At 42.1% G+C, this 19644-nt stretch overlaps 1 protein-coding gene across 3 annotated transcripts in view; it reads left to right on the top strand.

The window, feature by feature from the left end:
• Positions 1-13813, top strand: part of CCT8 (chaperonin containing TCP1 subunit 8) — a 1023638-nt gene extending 1009825 nt beyond the window's left edge. For all 3 annotated transcript variants that reach the window (XM_044071397.1, XM_044071395.1, XM_044071396.1), the window contains one exon: positions 13571-13813. In XM_044071397.1, coding sequence (XP_043927332.1) covers positions 13571-13648 — 78 coding nt within the window. In that variant the 3' untranslated portion in view covers positions 13649-13813. The remainder of the gene's footprint in view (positions 1-13570) is intronic.
• The last annotated feature ends 5831 nt before the right edge of the window (positions 13814-19644 follow it).

Below are 19644 nucleotides of genomic sequence, written 5' to 3'. Positions count from 1 at the left end.
AAATGTTCATCAACACAGAACCCCAGTTTCCAAACAGGTTTTGGAAAAAGTCAGTCAAGGGGTTTGGACCAGGTTTAGTCAGTTCAGAAACTTGTTGAATTATTTCAAGATGGCTCTGAATCGCATGCTCGTTATCAAGCGCAAGTACCTCCCTTCGCCGCTAGGGTGAAATCGAGCGCCATACGGTTCTGCAACACTACGGTTCTCATCGCCATTAATTCGTCCGTCACCAACTCTAGCGCTGAAAATGTTGCATTACTCAGAGTCTCTAACAGTTTTGACAGTTTTCTCAGTTCCCAGATGGATTTTACTGTCCCATACGCTGGCAAAATACCAGCCCAAGCAATTACATCATCGCCTAGGTCCATATGTGAGAGTCTCTTGCTGCTGACGTGCGCCAAGTCATGGTGATAAATCCATGACACATCAATGTTACCTACGGGATTAATAGGTTTATTAAGAGAACGTGCATTTCGTATTTTACCTTGAGGCAATGCATTTGCGTGTCTGATAGCTGGTATCAGATATCCCAAAAAACAACTTCCTGACCAGCCATATGGTAACCATTTATATGCTTTCCTACCACAAATAAAATAACAATCATTCGTTTTGATGGTGATATTAGTTGCAAATTCATAACTCCCATTTGACTTTAGCCCCTTAAATAACAGCCATATACATACAGCATTTTTTCAACAAAACTAGTATCATTTACATTGATGTCTTTTTTTTATAGCTCCAAACTTGGTCTCACATTGCCCTTCTAGGGTACAATTATGAACTATTGTCAAATTACATTGGCTCAGCCCCACCTTAACTTTTCCAATCTTTTGAAAACACACTGTTCCGTTTTGGCGCCCCAGAAGAGGCAGCGCCACCTTGTCTCTCAGTGGTACTTCTGTGGTTTCAAACAACAAATTATTCCAAGTATCATTTGTTCCCAGAGGGGCTGTCCCTAACATTAAGCCACTATGTACAGTAGGTATTGCAGTACATACCCAACAATTTGAGACATTCATTGAGGATGCATATGCATATTTAATCGCTTGATATGTATTAAAGTTTGGATGCCAGCTGGTGTGTTTGTCTCTTTTTGAATGGCTAGCTTCATTAAAAAACAGAAATGGCCAAAACAGAAATATTACAATCACAATAGTTATAAACAATAAAATATTGCAATAGAACCATTTTCTCTTATTCTCATTATTGTCCTTTATGGTTACTGCTGTCTGTTTGTTCCTCAGGGGAATTCAATTTTTTATCTAACTTAAAATATTTAACAATTTTACAATGCGTTAGGTGGATCCATGAGGACCTTTCTTTAATCCGAACTGCCGTTGGAGTTGCGATGACTTCCGTGATTTTGTCGTCTCTTGAACCTGAAAAACAATCCTTCGTTAAACAGCTGTTAGTATTGGTCAGCATTTTCCTCATGCTATCTCCTCACCCCCCTCACGTTCCGCAGGCAACAAGTTTTGCCACTGCGGGACGTAATAAGGTCTCCCGTACAATAACTCAAATGGGGTGACTCCTTTTGAGGTGGGAGTTGTCCGCATGGAAAGGAGGGCTAGATGTAGACAGGTAATCCAAGACTGCTGTGTCTCGGCCATGAGTTTTCTTAACTTGCCTTTTAGAATACCGTTGTGGTGTTCCACCAACCCTGCTGACTGTGGGTGGTAGGCACAATGGTGTTTCAGTTCAATTTGGAAAACTGTAGACAGTTTCTGAATGATCTGATTGACAAAATGCGTGCCGTTGTCAGAGTAGATGCGTGTAGGAAGTCCAAAGTGCGGGACGATGTGATTGACCAAAATTTTAGCCACTGTTTGAGCATCCGGATGTGTCACCGGAAAGGCCTCAACCCACTTAGTAAATGCATCTACTATCACTAACACAAACTTCTTTAGTTGTGCCGGGGTCAATTCGATGAAGTCCATACATATTGTATGAAATGGATAGGGGGGTGTTGGAAATTATGCCGGGGCAACTCTGACCCCGCCCCCGTGGTATTTAGCACATACTATGCAGGATAGACAAAAACGTTTTGCATATGCAATGAAACCCTTGGTCCAAAGGGTAAGGTGGATAATTCTAACCATAGCTGCAGGGCCCAGATGGAAAGGGCCATGCACGACTAGTGCTGCATACCTAAAAAGATTAGTAGGCAAAACATATTTATTATCTGGTCCCACATAGATTCCCTTGTTCTGTCTAACACCATACCTAGTCCAGCGTTGTTTTTCCTGTACTGTGCTAAGTTCCTGCATGACTTGTAAGGTTTGCAAATCAAACTTATCTGTTGGTTGTAATTCTGTAGGTGTGGTTTCAAGTGAAAAGGTACTGGACATAGCTGCCTCTTTGGCTGCTTTGTCTGCGAGGGCATTACCAAGTGATACCGGGTCCTTAGCACGGGTATGAGCAGCACATTTACAGATGGCCAAACCCCGTGGCCGTTGGACGGCTTGTAGTAATTCAAGGATTAGTTCTTTGTGCATGATGTCTTTCCCCGAGGTTGTAACCATCCCCCTATTTTTCCATTGCTGAGCAAACACATGTACCGTAGAGAAGGCATATTGACTATCCGTATAGATAGTGACATTCCTGTCTTCCGAAAGGAGACATGCCCTTGTCACAGCAATCAGTTCCGCTGCTTGAGCGGATAAGTTCCCGGGGAGTGGTCTTGCCTCTATTATCTGAGTTGCAGTAGTAACTGCATACCCTACCTGTGTGGTGCCTGTTTCTGTTTTGCGTGCTGACCCATCTACAAACAGTGTCCAGTCCGCATGTAGTAAGGGTTGATCTTTAAGATCCGGTCTTGGTAGAACTTTAGAATGTATGAGATCTAAGCATACATGCGGGATACCGTCTTCAGCAACGGGTAGCAGTGTCGCTGGGTTTAAGGTAGTGCATCTCTCAATTGTCATGTGTGGCTGTGATAACAGCGTAGTCATACAAGATAAATGTCTGCTAGGTGACAGAAATGTTAACTTGTCCTGCAGAAGGATGACTGCTACAGAGTGCGGGACTTTTAACGTAAGATCATGGAACAATACCAATGTGGCAGATGCTTGTACCGCCAAAGCGGCTGCAATTACTGCTTGCACACAGTGTGGAAATGCTCGTGCTACGGAGTCTAATTTACTAGAGTAAAATGCCAATGGTAGTAACTTATCTCCATACATTTGCATTAAAACAGATGTCATAAATCCCTGCTTGCAATCTACAGTCTGTATAAAGGTCTTACTGTAATCTGGAAACCCCAACGTCGCTGACCCAGCTATCAGTTGCTTGAATGTCCTTCAAGGATGCATCTGCAGTCCTAACATATGGGTTGTCCTGCCTCAGGCAGCCCTTCGGTCGGCCGGATTCCAAAGTCTGGGTCTGGCCTCGGCTGATGTCGTACTTCACCCAACGTCATAGCTGCTGTTTATTGGGTATAAAGGCATCAGCCGACGCCATTTTCCTCGGTCTTTCTTGCCGCGTGGTGCCCGAAGCAGAAGCTGTTCGCAAGTGCCGGTCGGTCAGATCCAGAGATTTCTACTACCGAAGACTTCTAAAAAGCTAAGTACCCCGTTGGGGACTCTTTCTTGCCTCAGCCGATGTCAGAAAAAGTAAATAATTTAACTTGTGGGAAACAAATACCTCATAAGGATTTCCACTCTTACTGCCTTCCTTGCTTAGGCCCAGACCACGACGTATCAGCTTGTCTAGCCTGTGCTTCCTTCAACCGACGAACGCTTAGACGTCGGTCGGAGTTTGCAGAGGAGTTTTTTGGTCCCGCTTTTGCTTACAAAATGCCATCGGAGACTCCGACTACACAAATAGATAAAAAGCGCAAGGAAAAGGACCGACACTCGCGGTCCGCAGTTTCGGCGGAAACCGCGGCTAGGCCAACCGCGAGTGTCTCTGTTTCGGCTGAAACAGAGTCCTCGGTTCTTCCTTCGGCCGAAAGCATGCCTCCTATAGCCGAGGCCTCACAGACAATGGTCGAATCTGCTACTGATATTACTGCTACAGTAGCAGGCTCCCAGGATTTGTCGGATACTATTCCTTTAGACATATCTACCCCTGCACGTGGGGCTGCTAGACCCCCTGCTTCTATGTCCATCAAGGCTTTTGCCAGGGCTAAAGCAGCTAAATCTTCTAAGGCCTTACCTGCTAAATCTACCCCACATAGGCCTACCTCTAGTTCACAAATACTCAGCCTGGCTGAGGATCTCATTTCTTTGGTCAGGGGATCACAACCTCACCCAGACAGGGCCTCTCAGCCCCCTTCAGATAAGAGGCCTAGGACTGAACCCCCGGAACCTATCTCTACAGACTATTCCTCGGAGGACTCGGACATTACAGACCCTCAGGAAGGCCCATATTCTCCTTATGAGGATTCTGATGCAGAAGACTCCAATGGCAGGGCCAGGATTTTTCAGATTCAAGGAAAAGGCTAAGGACCTTCTTACACTTACCACAGCATAGGCCATTAGCCATTCCTCCAGTACTAACAGTAGTTGATGCATTTAATGATGCCTGTACTGCTCCTGATTCTCCTCCTCCGGCCCCTGCCAAGCCTGACAGATATTACAGGGTCCCGGACACGCATTACCATTTGTATAAGGCTCCTGTTGCAGATCCAGAAACCATTTCACAGGGCCCGAAAGGTGTGGCAGCTGCTTCTGCCAAAATCCCTCTTCCCTCTGATAGGGAATCTAGAGCATTAGAGAGATGGGGTAAAAAGGTTTATACTTCTGCTGCTTTTTCGGCTAGGGCCTTAAACTGTCAATTTCACGATTCAATATCAGGAATTTTTGTTAGACCAGCTAAATAAAAAACTGTCCTCTCCTGAACCTATAGACCGCAAGTCTCTTCAGGATTTGGTACATAACTCTCAGCAGGTCAGTAACCATTTCTTAAAATGTGGCTATGATGCACTGGAGGCTTCCTTTAGATCAGCTATGACCGGAACAGTGATTCGAAGACATGCATGGTTAAAAGAACAGTCATTACCAGATCATGTTAAATCAAAACTCCTAGATGCTCCCATGGAGAAACAAAGTTTGTTTGGCTCCCCTGCACAGGAGGTTCTAAAGAAGGTGGAAGAAAAAGCAAAATCTGTCCAAACAGTCAAGGATTTCTTACAGGTCCAACCTCCGAGGTTTAGCAGAAATTGGCCTTCAAAGAATTTGTCCTTTCCAGACAACTCCAGAGCACAGAGAGGCAGAAATAGACGCCCAAGAGGCAGAAATCAATCTAGGGGTGCCTACAGGGGACGTCAGTGGCAACCTACCAATCAGAGAAGTACCGCCACAGATTCAACTGCAACCACTTCCACTGGACAGACACAATGACTTGGCTCTGATACCGCCTACCAGGGAACAACTGGAAGCTCCCTTGGGCGGAAAGCTAGCCTTATTTTCAGACAACTGGCATTACATTACAGGAGACAAATGGACTTTGCAAACAATAGACAAGGGCTACAGTTTCACTTCCACACTCTACCAAAAAAGAGGGGAATGCCAAACCTACCACCAAGCCAAAAAACAGATGCTCTAAAACAAATCAACAACTTACTAAAGATAAGAGCTATAGAAAAGGTGCCACCTATGGAACAAGGCCAAGGTTTTTACTCCAGGCTTTTCCTGGTACCAAGAAAAGAAAATCAATGGAGACCTATTCTCGACTTGTCCGCTCTGAACACATACCTCATTGTTCCAAAATTCAAAATGCTGACCCTCCAGCAGCTTCTTCCCATGCTGGGCAAGGAGTCTTGGCTGGTGACTCTAGATCTCAAGGAGGCATACCTGCACGTCCCTATACGACCAGATTGCAGAAGATACCTCAGATTTCTTGCAGGATCAGAGCATTATCAATTCTCAGCATTGCCCATCTACTGCGCCCAGAGTATTCACGAAATGCCTGGCATCAGTAATTGCTCATTGCAGGCTCCAGGGAATTCAAATTTACCCATACCTGGACGACTGCCTATTACAAGCGGACAACAAGGCATAATTGACAAAAGATTTGGAAAATGTCATACAACTGTTGCAAGCCTTGGGATACACAGTCAACATGCAGAAGTCAAGACTAGTACCTTCCCAAAGGATAACATTCTTGGGGGCAGATCTGGACACATCAACTCAGATGGCCTTTCTCACAGAAGAAAAACAAAAGCAACTACCAGGCTATTTCATGTCATTGACAAAACAAACTCACCTTACTGCAAGGAAAGTCCTGCAAGCCCTGGGTTACATGGCATCCTGCATAATATTGATTCCGCATGCCAGGCTACATATGAGAAAGTTACAATGGTACCTAAGGAATGTATGGTCTCAACACCAGCACAGTCTAGAAAACCAAATTCCAATAATTCCATGCCTGAAGCAAGAATTCCTGTGGTGGGCTCAGGCCTGCCAGTTGAACAGAGGCTTGCCTTTCCACAAACCACAGCCAAGCCAGACCATCACCACGGACACCTCAGACCTAGGATTGGGGGCTCACATGGTGGACAAGTGTATTCAAGGCCTATGGACCCAAGACCAGCTGAATCTACACATAAATCTAAAGGAGATGCTGGCAGTGAAATCTGCGATCCAGGCATTCAGACCACTCCTTCAACAGGGTCATCTGCTGATAAGGACGGACAACACCACAGTCATGTGGTACATCAACAAACAAGGAGGTACACATTCATACCCTCTATGCCGGATGGCAATGGACCTGTGGAATGTGGCCCTGAACCTCAACATTCAACTTCAGGCCAGATTTGTACCAGGAAAAGAAAATTCTCTAGCAGACACCTTAAGCAGAACTACCACGGATGGTCACAAATGGATGCTGCATCCAGATATTTTCAAAGCCATAACAGAGAAATGGGGACTACCACAGATAGACCTGTTTGCCTCCCTACACAATCACCAATTGAAAAAATTCTGCACAAGAACATACCACCCACTTGCTTGGAGGGTGGACTCACTTTCCTTCAGCTGGAAAAACCTGACAGCATATGCATTTCCACCTCTTCCCTTGATGTACAAAGTTCTACTGAAGATCAAAGAGGATCAACCAAGGGTAATTCTGATAGCTCCAGACTGGCCGAGGCAACATTGGTACCTGCTACTGAGAAGCATGTCTCGGACACACGCATGGCATCTACCTCTATGTCCCTTACTACTAACACAGGACAACTACAAGATCCTACATCCGAACTTGAAAACACTGCAGCTAGCTGCTTGGAATATTGTATAAACCAAAGTAACCCAGATTTATCTCCGAGGGTTAAGGACATTATCCTGGAGGCACGCAGACCCTCCACAAGGAAGACTTATTCAGCCAAGTGGAAAAGATACCTCATTTGGAGTGCAGCAAAGGGAGAAAATGTCTCTGTGGCAAACATAGCACTCATCCTGGAATACTTAGCAGAGCTGTTCCATAATGGCCTGTCTTACTCCTCCATAAAGATTCATGCATCAGCAATTTCAGCAGAATACAACTTGAATCCTCCTGTTTTCTCTCATCCTCTACTCGGGCAGTTCTTGAGAGGAATCAAAAATGTAAAGCCTCCAAGGAAACCACCTATACCTACTTGGGATCTCAACTTTGTGCTGGAAAAGTTAACTCTCCCCCCTTTTGAACCAGCAGCAACAGCAGAATTACAATTCCTGTCTTGGAAAACTGCTTTCCTACTAGCAATCACTTCAGCAAGAAGGGTATCTGAGCTACAGGCATTAATGGCAGTACAACCCTTCCTTATCTTTCATCAGGACAGAGTCTCTCTGAGAACCAACCCTACCTTTCTGCCAAAAGTGGTCTCCAGAGTATCATTGAACCAAGCGATTCATTTACCTACATTCTTCCCCAACCCACAGAACAGGGGGGAAAGACTGCTACATACCTTGGATGTGCACAGACAATTACGCTACTATCTGGACAGAACTAAGACCAGCAGAAAAACTGACCAGCTTTTGGTAGCATATGCAACAGGAATGCAAGGAAAAGCAATTTCAAAACAATCTCAAAATGGATAGGAAATTGCATTCGTTTTTGTTACTCTTTTCATGGAAAGACAACTCCTGATAATATCAGACCTCATTCCACAAGAGCTACAGCCACTACAGCTTTCCTACGAGGAGTGGCTACCAAAGACATTTTAGAAGCTGCTACCTGGAGCTCCGTGCATACATTTGCCAAGCATTACAATCTTCCTTTATACTCTAGATCCCGAGCAGGTTTTGCAACTGCTGTTTTGCAAGGGATCTTAACTACACCATCTTTATCTTAGTACCTCCTCCCCCAGTTTGGCGCTGGTACTCTACCCATATGTTAGGACTGCAGATGCATCCTTGAAGGACATAGTACAGTTTTGTACCTACCATAAATGTAGATGTCCGATAGGTATGCATCTGCAGTCAGGATTACCCTCCCTCCTTCCCCTCTGTGGTACTCCTAGGGTATTTACCCATCTTTTAGCTAGATGGGGGAATCTGTTATGGTGTATTTGTTTGTATATATGTATATATATATATCTATATTTGTTTATATTGTTTGCTCTCCACTGTTTGGAATTATTGCATTTATCCAAATTTAGCCTTACTAGAGGGCACCTGGCATCTGGGGCAAGAAACACTGAGGAAAATGGCGTCGGCTGATGCCTTTATACCCAATAAACAGCAGCTATGATGTCGGGTGAAGTGCGACATCAGCCGAGGCCAGACCCAGACTTTGGAATCCAGCCGACCGAAGGGCTGCCTGAGGCAGGACAACCCATATGTTAGGACTGCAGATGCATACCTATCAGACATCTACATTTATGGTAGGTACAAAACTGTACTTTCTAGTGAATGCCTGTACTGCCTTGTCTGTCCAGTGCAGCAAATCTTTTGCCGCCATCGGTATTGCAAAAATTAAGTCTGATAGCGGGTGCACTTCTTCGGCATAGTTGGGAATCCAACTACGACAGAAGTTTGTAATGCCTAAAAAGGACATCATTTCTTTTTTTGTAGTTGGCATGGGGGCTTGTAAAATAGCATTCTTTCTACTGTCATCTAATCGCCTGCCCTTCCCAGAGATAGTATAACCCAGGTAACGTACTTCTAATTTACAAAATTGTAACTTAGACTTATTTACCTTATGTCCTTCGTGTGCCAGAAAGTGTAGTAGTCGAATAGTCTCGGACTTAGAGTTCTTCCGTAGTCGCGGCCAGGAGGATATAATCCACGTACAGCAGTAGGTGGCACCCTTGGGCGGGTTGGAACTGAGCCAAATTGGTGGACATCTCTTGTGAGAAGATGGTCGGACTTTCGCAGTATCCCTGCGGTAACCTGGTATAGGTATAACGCTTGCCCATAAACGTAAATGCAAACCAAAATCTATCTTCCTGCAAGGGAATAGAGAAAAAGGCATTACTGATATCAATTACAGAAAAGTAGTTATCCGTAGGAAGGATATCGTTCAGCAGAATAGACGGATCCGGGACTATGGGGGCCCGAGGTACCACCGCGGCATTTATTGCCTGTAAGTCTTGTACCATCCCTCCATGTCCCATCCGTTTTTTTTTTTTTACTGGAAATAAGGGCATATTACATGGTGAGTCTGTGCACGGAATTAATACTCCAGCTTTCAAAAGCACTATTTGGGTCAATTCTCCTTGCCACCATCCCAGTGGAGGTTGGGACGGCTGCTATGCATGCCGAACACTTGCATTAAATCTCTTCCTAGTAAATTTACTGGGCAGATTTTTGAAATTATTACTCAGAACCGTATGGTTTGGTTCGTCTCTGGGTCGGTAAACCACAGAGGTTTGGACAATGGCTCTTTGTAAATACGACCATTTGCTGCTTTTACAAGCACATATTCATCCGAGGTAACGTCGGATGATATGGCAGTACTTCTGACTAACGTTCGTGAAGCCCCCGAGTCACAGAGAAATTCTATGTCTCGGCCCTCAACTTGCAATGTGATCACTGGTTGGGATTCCAATTGCATAGTTGATGCTAGTGCTGTTAGATTTACCATTTGATATTCCTCATTTTCTGCCATTTCATGTCCCCACCCATCGTCTTCACTTGTACCTACTTCCCCATTCTCACTTTGTTCTTCTTCCTCATACCCTCCATCTACGTCTTTTTGACCGTCATATAGTCATGCGGTACCACCGGAAGCAACCATCGGTTTCTCCGGTCCTCTGCAATCTCTGGCGAAATGTCCCTTCTTACCGCACTTAAAACATTCCCCTCTCTTTTGCCTACCTTCGAAATCCTCAGAATGACTTATGCCTCTCCGTCCTCTTCCCCTGCCACGCCCTCTTTCACGGTTTGCGGAACCTTGAACTAACATTAAAGTTCCATCTTCACTAACTGTAAAAGTCTGGGCTTTTTTATCTTTTTTTTTCCTTCAGGTATTTCACAGCATGTCTAGCATACTCCATAAGGGGCTGTAGACGCGCTGTCCTGTGTGTGATCATATGCTTTTGTATAAAGTTACCACTGGCTGTCTTGCAGCGCTTTAGGAATGCATTTTTCAATTGCTGTTCATAGGGCGAGTCATTTTCCTGATTGTCTACCTTAATCAACCCACTATGAGCATCAAAACATTGTGTGAGACGATGTAGATAATTGTCTACGGTTTCGTCATCTGATTGAACGCATTGATTAATGCAAGTCCAATCTGCCTTGGGCTTCCAATGTTCTTTTATTTTATCTAAGAGAGTCTGCATTCTGGTTCTACACACTTGGAAGTTTTATTGTCTTCCTTTTTAATAAAGTACACATCTCTTTCACTTGAATTACCACACCCTTTTTTTTTTTTTTTTTTTTGTGCTTTTTTTTTTTTTTTTTTTTTTTTTGTTCCCTCTGTCTCTTATGCTTTTTCCAGCCATTTCTGTGCCTGGGGAAACCCCACCTTCTTTTGATTCCTTGTCTTATTTCCTGCCTGTTTGCGCAGTAATCTTACTAGATTTTGACATTCTGACTTATTTAAACATCCACTAAACCCATGATCTTTTTTCCATTTATCTAAATATTTTACGTTCTTTGGGTGTAACTCAAACATAAACTTTTCATCTTCAGTTTTGTCGTCACCTTTGACGCAACTGGTTCCTGTTCCCATTTCTCTTACGAGAAACTATTCCTGTTCCTGAGATCTCTTGTATATGGAATCTATTCACATATACTCCTTATACTTTGAGAAAATTAAATTTCTCCCTTGACTAGTCCCTTAAAATTTAGAAAAAAAATTCCAATCAGAAACGACAAAAAAATAGCGTTTTGCTTACCTTTGTGATTCCTCCGTCCTGTTTCGTTGCAACCTCGCAGATTGAATCTGGAAAGAGTGACTGGCCTGTAATTTCGACCTGTTTCAGTCGGAGGTCTTTCGTTCGAGGAGAGCCAGATCTCTCTCCACCTGCGCAGGTTTTCAGCCTCTCTTTGTTCGATTCGCGCAGTGCAGGGGCCGCCCCACGTTGGGCGCCAGTTATGTCGAAAGATTTTACTCTTCTAACATATTCTGGAAGAATCACACCAAGTTCTTGTAAGCAAGTAAAACAGCTTTATTTTACATGCATGGAGACCTGCTTACATGATAGTAGTATGCCAGCAGTCTGGCTACTTGTACTTTGAGCTGTCCTTATATAGACCCTCCTGCACGTACATACACGTAGCACAGAGGACATTCATTAGAAGTGATAGTTTGATTACTTGTTTTTACCAGCCAGTACCACAGTTATTCTTGCACCATTAACTTTCTTATCAGCAGTTTAAGATTAACTTCTGCATTCCTCAGTGATCAACATTTTCCAGAACATTTCAGTTTGCACGCAGTGAACATTTTTCTGCTTAACCCTTTATATACAGAATACAAAATATGTTGAACTTCAGTATTTTTCCACACTTTCTTATCCTTCTACCCTCTGTTACAAGGGTAACCCCTTATTACCAGTGCTGGTAATTTCCTTATTTCTTTTTTCTTTTCCTCCTTCTATACACTTGTCTTAAAAAGAAAAAAAAAGTTTACTCTGTTATAATTTCTCTCTCTCTCTCTATTGTATCTGTCTTAAGTTGTCATAGCTGACAAGCCGACAGGCTTTAAAAAATGCACTTTTTGTGAGCATAAAATTGCTAACTCTGATGTCCACAGGGAGTGCATTTATTGTCTGAGCAGCTCATTTAAATATTGACTGCTCTGTATGTGCCGCTTTTAATAGTAGAGCATTAGCTGATAGATGCAGCAAACTAATTTTGATGGGTTTTCTTCATTCTTCAACACCATCTTCTTCAAGGACTCAAACTCCCAGTAAAAGCACTAAAACTTTGGAGCATAGTTAGCGCTCGTCGTCTAATTTCCCCAGGATTTCCTGGGAACCACCTCCAAAAGTTGAAAAATATCGGATCAGACATCCTCTGACCCGAAGCTACACTCCTTAGGTACAGAATCCTTGGATTCTTAAGCTTTGAATCTGATCTTTCAGCCAGCCCTACAGTTCAGGATCCAAAACTCGATACTTCACACACACCACAAACATCGCTGTCCAGAATTCATTTTGGATCCTGTCCCCCCTGGGCTCCATTCTCTCTTTTTACAAACTCCCAAAAAGCACTGTAGGCCCCAATCTACCACATCCTCCAGGTCCTGCAGAAGTCTTTCTGAAGCAGATGTGGAGCTCAGATCCAGATGGGTGTCATCTTTCTTTGAATTTTATAGGCTGCATACATAAGAGTGAGAATTGGGCTTGAGGACAAAATGATGGTGTATCTAAGTTTGATAATGAGAGAAGCTATGCAAGTGCAAAGGAAGTGGTGTTCGGAGTGGGTGTAAATGGGGGTGAGGTGAAGCACAGCAGATGGTAGGCTGTGCAGAGCTAGGCTTTGTTCCCTCCACCCCCACCCACAGTTTGTGAACCTGCTTACTCAGGGCATTTGCCTTTCAAGGAGTCTTTTTGTGGATTGGCACTTGCTTTCCTTTCCTTCTGCTTACTTCCTCCCAGATGTTTGATTGGCTGCTCCATCGTGCAGCTGTTGATGGATTTTCCATTAAGATGTTTTGTATTTGTTTTTATTTTCCTATGTTGTGCTTAATCGGTGAATGGCGGTCAGACTTGAGTTGCACAGGGCTGAGTATATCCTCTTAAGACAGTCATTTTCATCGTTTGTTTTGACTGGATACAGATGCCTCCAAATACAGAAATGAGAGAGTATTCAGAGGTGTGAAAAAGCCAAGGAAATTTTAAGAAGAAATTATAAAATCCCAAGTTCCCCCCTAGAAAAGGTCACCTCATAGCTCAACTGATAATGGTAAGCACTACTATACTATTTAGCTGTTGCTGAGTAGTAGAGATGTACTCCTTGCTAAGGCAACAGTAGTGTTCATAAACAGTTGCATCAAATGTTTTCTAGAGCTTCTCAACCTTGCCAGTAATTAACTTTCTCCCACAGTGATTTTTAGGTACGTGTGAAATAGATAGTTAGACTATTTGGTGCATAGCAGTAAAAAGAACGAGCTTTGTGATTCCCTGTAGTACAAAACTTACATACCTGAGCATAAAATAGTTCTTAACAGTTGTCTACTGAAATTCTTAATTTTGCAGATCATTATGGCAAAGCCAGCAGGAGGACCCAAGGCCCCTTCAGAAAAAAAAGACTGGGATGAAGATCACGACCATTGAAGGACCTCAAGTTCATGGATACCCGTCAAAAAAAAAAAAAAAGCTGCTTTACTGGCATAAAACTTGGGACCTGTTTAAGTTAATATTTATAACTGAGTCACATTACAAGACAGCTCATGATCAAAGTTTCTGGATGTCTGCTCAATAAATAATGTTAACTACAAACATTTGTTTTTCAAACTACAGTAGAATGGAAATAAAATGTTAATAAAACTTTAATACGTGGAGGTGAACTCCTAAAGGTAGCAAGAACATGGACTTCTGTGTTTCCAAGTCACGTTTCACGAAATAAGCTACAAGGTTTAGCAACAGGTATTTGTGAAGGGTTGTATTTTACAGGCCTTTCTTTATAGGTCTCTCAATATTGCATCGTGTTTTCCAATTTTTAAGCATTAGGATCAGCTTGAATTATCTTTTATTACTCTTATGTTTTCTCCTATGTTCCTTCTCAGAACATTCGTAGTCTCCCAGTGTCAGAAAATGGTGACGGGGAAACTAGAGCCAAAGATCATTACAATAACCCTGTATTAGACGGAAGTGTCTGGGAATTTTGTGTGCTTATAAAATCCATCTTTTAACCAACAAGCACACTGCATTTCATGGTATGTTGAGTCTGTGTGGACCACATGCTTCCACCGGCAGGGTTTGCACTTCTTGCTGGGTGTCTTCCCCGTGCTGTTCGAGTGCACACTTCATTAACTCAGAGGTAAATGGTCACAGCTGTGTGTAACCAGCAGCGTCACCCTGAGGTATTAAGCCAGCATCATCCACTCACTTGCTCTCCCACTCCCACCCCATCCCCAGTCAACATCTGGAACACTTATTAAACTGGATAAGTTAAGGTACTGTCAGGACTTTATTTCTCCAAATCCAGAATTGCACTGATTTTGTGTGTGAAGTGTAAATTCAGTGTTGCTGCCATTGATTTAGGCATGCAGACAATGGAGAGAGAAAAAAAACAATTTCCAGTTTGTGGTAACGCAAATCATACGTTTTCAACATAACTCATGAGGTGGCATAATTTTCTTGAAGTCAAGATTTTGTCTGTGCCTCTGAACGTCGGGTTTTGAGGAGTCATGCTTACTGCATGTTTTCTCAGCCAAGACCCAAAATTCCTTGCCCCAACCTTTTTATTGCGAGTTATCACAGTGCATATCATCAAATAAAAGAAAATTAAAAACACCCCTCTTCTCTGGGGGCGGGGGGATGAAACTTAAGTCCATCATTTCATCATTTTTGTTTTCTACACTTTGCTGTGTGTATCGTATATAAAAAAAATGTGTGAGAAACTCATTTTTCACACCACTTTAAAGAAAAACTGGCAACCATGATTATCAGTTTGATTCCATTCACAGTGTGAACAACTGTTGTCTGCTGTTATACCTTCTTTCGTATCTGTGATTTTAACAAATGCTGCTTCTGCAGGGTGTTGTCAATAGCAACTATATAACATATACATATCTGCATATACATATGCTGTTTCAGTCAACAAACCTGCACTATGTATTTGTATTCTCTGCCATTTGTTTCCCATTGCAGACATAGCTGTTAATAGCACAAAAAATATGAGCAATGGCCAAATAAGGATGGATTTTTAAACATTGCTCTTGTACACTTAGAAAGTTGCAACAGTAACATTTTTTGGATTAGCATGCATTTTCTTAAGGAGATGATGCATGAAATTCAAATGTCTGTCATTTTGTAGCAATTTTAGTCCTCACTGATTTTCCAGAAAACAAATCTTTTTATGAGGAATAGCCCAAAAATATTAGAAGAAAATCTGGAGATTCTTAGAAATTCTTAGTAGTTGAGAGGTATGAATGACACACTTCTAAACCCAGTCAGTGTTGTTCCAAGTATTTAGGCACCTGCTGCCTTTGTAAAAGCACCAGGTACCCTGAGAAGGAAACACAGAAGCCAAATTAAGAGGCAGTAAAAGTTTCAGTAATATTAAAAGTAGTGGTGACAATCCCTATCCATTTCTGTTCCTCGTTTGTCATTTGATTACAGCTTCAATTATCTATCGGGTCTGGAGCGAGACCATGATGGATAAGAGAAAAGACAAATAACAGAAAAGCTACTTTAAAAATGATACTGTACTGTAGATTAAAAAGAAAATTACAATACAGAAGCAAGCAAAAAGAAACAAACAGTATAGATATCTGTACAGTACGTAATATACATATATTGAATATTTGTATTTTTTGTGTTATTTTTGGCTGTTTCATTACTCTTTGCTTTGGATTTTGCATAAGAGTAATACGTGTGTGGTATCTGCTTCCTGCACCTCAAACTACTCTATATACACTTTGATAGCATCATTTCGTCTTCACTGTGACTGATTATTTTTGATGATCTGTCATTAGCAGTTTCCTCCGCCTCTTTAGATTCAGAGTCCACCGCAGTTGCATTTTGAATTAGTTCATTGTCATAATCATCCAGGATTTTACAACCAGCATCCATTTTGTCAGTTTGCAACCAGTTGTTCACTTCCCCAAATTAAATGTTTTCACAACCTGGAATTTTTGAAAACTGATTCAACATTTCAGTCTCTTTTTAACTGAATCAGAATTTGGTTCACTTTCTGCTGAACCAAATATAGGCCATAACTTATGCCACCCTCCTTGGCAGATCGCTCCAGGCTTCAGCATTATTAAAAAGTGCATCTTTAGTGATATACTTTTTCCAGAAACCTTTTTTTTTGGGGGGGGGGGTAAAACTTCTCCTATAATGGTGTTTCATACTCTGTTATGCCTTGATCCATTTGCTGGATGAGTGGTGCTGTATTAGCTGGCACAAAGTGGCACGTTATTTTGCCATCCTAGCTCTTCAAATCACATATGGAATGAGTAGGCACATTGTCGTTCAGTAGCATCGCATCTTGCAGTAAACCCAACAATAACGTGATTTTACACTTGGTACAAATATTTTAAAGAACCAATCTATAATTTCTTGGCTCATCCATGCATTTTTCTGTGCATAGCAGTTAGCAGGCAAGGCATTTAAGTTTGTTTTTAAATGATGTAGGCTCCTCCGATTTTCCTTTGACAAGCAGTGAAAATTAATGGCTACTGCTTGCGTTAGCACACACCATTACAGTGATGCAATCTTTTTGCAACTTAAACAAGAAGTGCCTTCCAGTTAAGGCCAGTCTTGTCGCAGTTGTATAGTTGGTCTTTAACCAGACCTCAGTTACCTATTTCCTTGTGTAGTTTCTCACAGTAATGACTGTACTGTCTGCACTCTGCTTTTCTCCCACAATGTCCAGTTGTCGATACCGTGGCCGGACTTAAATTTTTCCAACCATCCAGTGCTTGCTTTGAATGAATGATCCTCATCTAGTTTTTTATACATCTTAATAGCTTTTGCAGTTATTACAGGTCCTAATAGTTGAATTTCATGGCTTCAGTTTTGAACGAACTATTGATATATGACAGTATCCAATTGTTTTTTTAGCATGTTTCAATGTTTTGCAGTTTTTAACATTACCGTCAGTGGTTTCCATTTTCGACACGTTTTTCAGTTTTGTCACCTTCACGCTTTATATCGTTCACTGTTCTTCGTACTCCGTAAATTGAATCAATACTTGAAGCACTTTCGACGTTTTGTAAACATTTAATAATTTCAATTTTTTTGTGACATTTACAACACCACTGGCTTATATTTTTCAGCCATAACAATGTGCAGTACGTACTGTAGATTAATTATAACAAAAGAGAAAAGCTGAAGGTACTGTAGATTTCAAAATGGTGCTGGAGAACACGACTCAATGGCATGGGGGAGAGTTACGGTGGTACGATACGTATATACATAGTATGTAGTAATACTGTAGGTAGGCGCTGGCATGTTCAAATTTTTGGCCTTGACCGTTAACAGAGTGCCAGATAATCGAGGTTTTGCTGTACAGGGAAGTCTGATTGGGTAGGTGCCCATTTTCAGCAGTGACCTGGGCAGAAATCCTCCAAGTATTATAAAAAAAACTTTTAAGAACACAAATTTTACAAGTTTCAAAATGACAAAAACATATACAAATGGAAAAACGTTCACAGTATAAATGATTGTACCAAATTAGACATAAATTGGCAGCAATGGTTAAAATGGAATTAACTTACTAGGCTAGGAAATCTCTGAAAATGGTTTTAAAGAATTGAAGGGGTAATAGTGACCTGATGGATGTAGTTCCAGGCCTTGGCAACATGGTATGAGTACAGGTCATACCCAGTAGACTTAAAAGGTTTGTGGACAGATTGGAACATTGAGTGAGTAGGAACAATTGAGTAGAATGGCATTTAGTGCCGGACAAGCAGATGAATAATGGTTAATTTTATAGGTGATAAGCTGTGTATATGTTAGTTGATTAGGTAAATTTTGTGACTAAAATTGCTGATGCAGTATTAACATTTGGGTTTTCATCCACTGACGTCCGGTCAAAGTACCAAAGCATTACCTTCCTGAGGGCGTACATTTTAAACATGATCTTAGCTCGTATACATTAGTGTAAATAGGCAGACGTATGCACAAGTACACCAGACTTTCTGCCTGTCAGCCTGAGTGTTGGGTTGTTGATACCATGTCTTCACTTTTAAAATTTCAGATAAGTGCCTCATTTGGGAACTTTCCTGTGAGTTTTTTTTTTATTTTCATAGGTCATTTTTTTTTTAGACGTCAGCTAAGAGAGGTAAGTGTGAGTGTGCAGTAAGCAGATTCCATACAAGGGCTTGCACGCTAAGTGCCTTTTTTATTTAGGCCTGGAACATGACTACAAAGCCTGCTGCATGTGCCAGTTGTTTTTTCCAAAAATATTTAGGTCAAGGCTTTCCTCTCAACATGTCCCTCAACACTCAGCATCTAAAATGCCGGACCCAAGACAAAATGAGAGAATTCCCAGCATCCGATATCACCCTTTTGCAAAGAATCTCTAATGACCCAGAGACTACTTGCAACATTGCATCTGAGTCAGATACACATGATGAGGTTGCAGAACCCACTCTCCATCAGATACCTTCTCAGTTGCCTGCTACTGAGACCCCATCTTAGGCCAGTATATTGCCTAAGGCCTTGCAGGTGGTGGATGCTCAGATGAACCCACATCTCATTATTTGAGGGTCCACACACAATTTCTCACATCTTAGGGAGGAGATTCCAGGCAGTCGTCTTAAGTTTGCCAAGGTTCTGAAATTCTGAGACTTGTTCAAGTGGATCTCGCACCTAAAAAAAGAGGGGGGGGGCAAAAAAACTAGGCATATGACCTCCAATATATACCTTCCAAAGAAAAAGAATGAATGGATTTCTTCCGGGGCTTATTTAAATCAGTCATGGCCCTGAAACTTCCTCCTTCTGTGTCCCACTCCATAAAGACACACAAGATTCCTCTTCCTCTGAGGGGGAACGAGTTATGGATTACGATAATTCCCTGGACAACTATTCACACGTGCATTCTTCTAGAACAACTTTCCTCTGATGAAGGGGACTTTTCCTCTGACTTCCCTGTTGAAGACTCCTCCTTTGGAAAAACTGTTCAGAACATGGTGAGGCATTTTGAATGGCAGTCGAAGCAAATCTCAGATGCTCAAAAGAGAAAGTCTTTTGGAAATGGGCACATTAGTCCCCTTTCCAGTCCCTCCAGTACTAGATGCATGCCAGGACCCCTTTCATTCTACATCTTCAACTCCTGATTTTCAACCACCAGCACCTAAAAGACCAGACAGATTCTGCAAAAGTGCCTGATGAAATAAAATATCCGTGTAAGAACCCTGGGGAGGTTGATATAATGGTTAAGTTGTTTTAGATACACAAGGTGTAGGGTTTGATTCTCACATGGGTTAATTGGCTAGGCTTAAAATGGCCCACAAGGGCAACTAGCCTAGTACTAATCAATGAATCTGTGGCTGACCCTACGGTTGTGTCTCTTTCCTAGGATAAGCCTCCTAAACTTCTTCCCAATGTGAATGCCTTTCCCACAGACAAGGATAGTAGGGCTTTTGGATATATGGGGA

This window comes from Protopterus annectens, chromosome 5.part0 (assembly GCF_019279795.1).
Source record: "Protopterus annectens isolate FY-2018-M chromosome 5.part0, PAN1.0, whole genome shotgun sequence".
In the NCBI taxonomy this organism is placed as follows: Eukaryota; Metazoa; Chordata; order Ceratodontiformes; family Protopteridae; genus Protopterus; species Protopterus annectens.
Note: the sequence above shows the minus strand (reverse complement) of the source record. Positions and strands in the feature narration are given on the sequence as shown.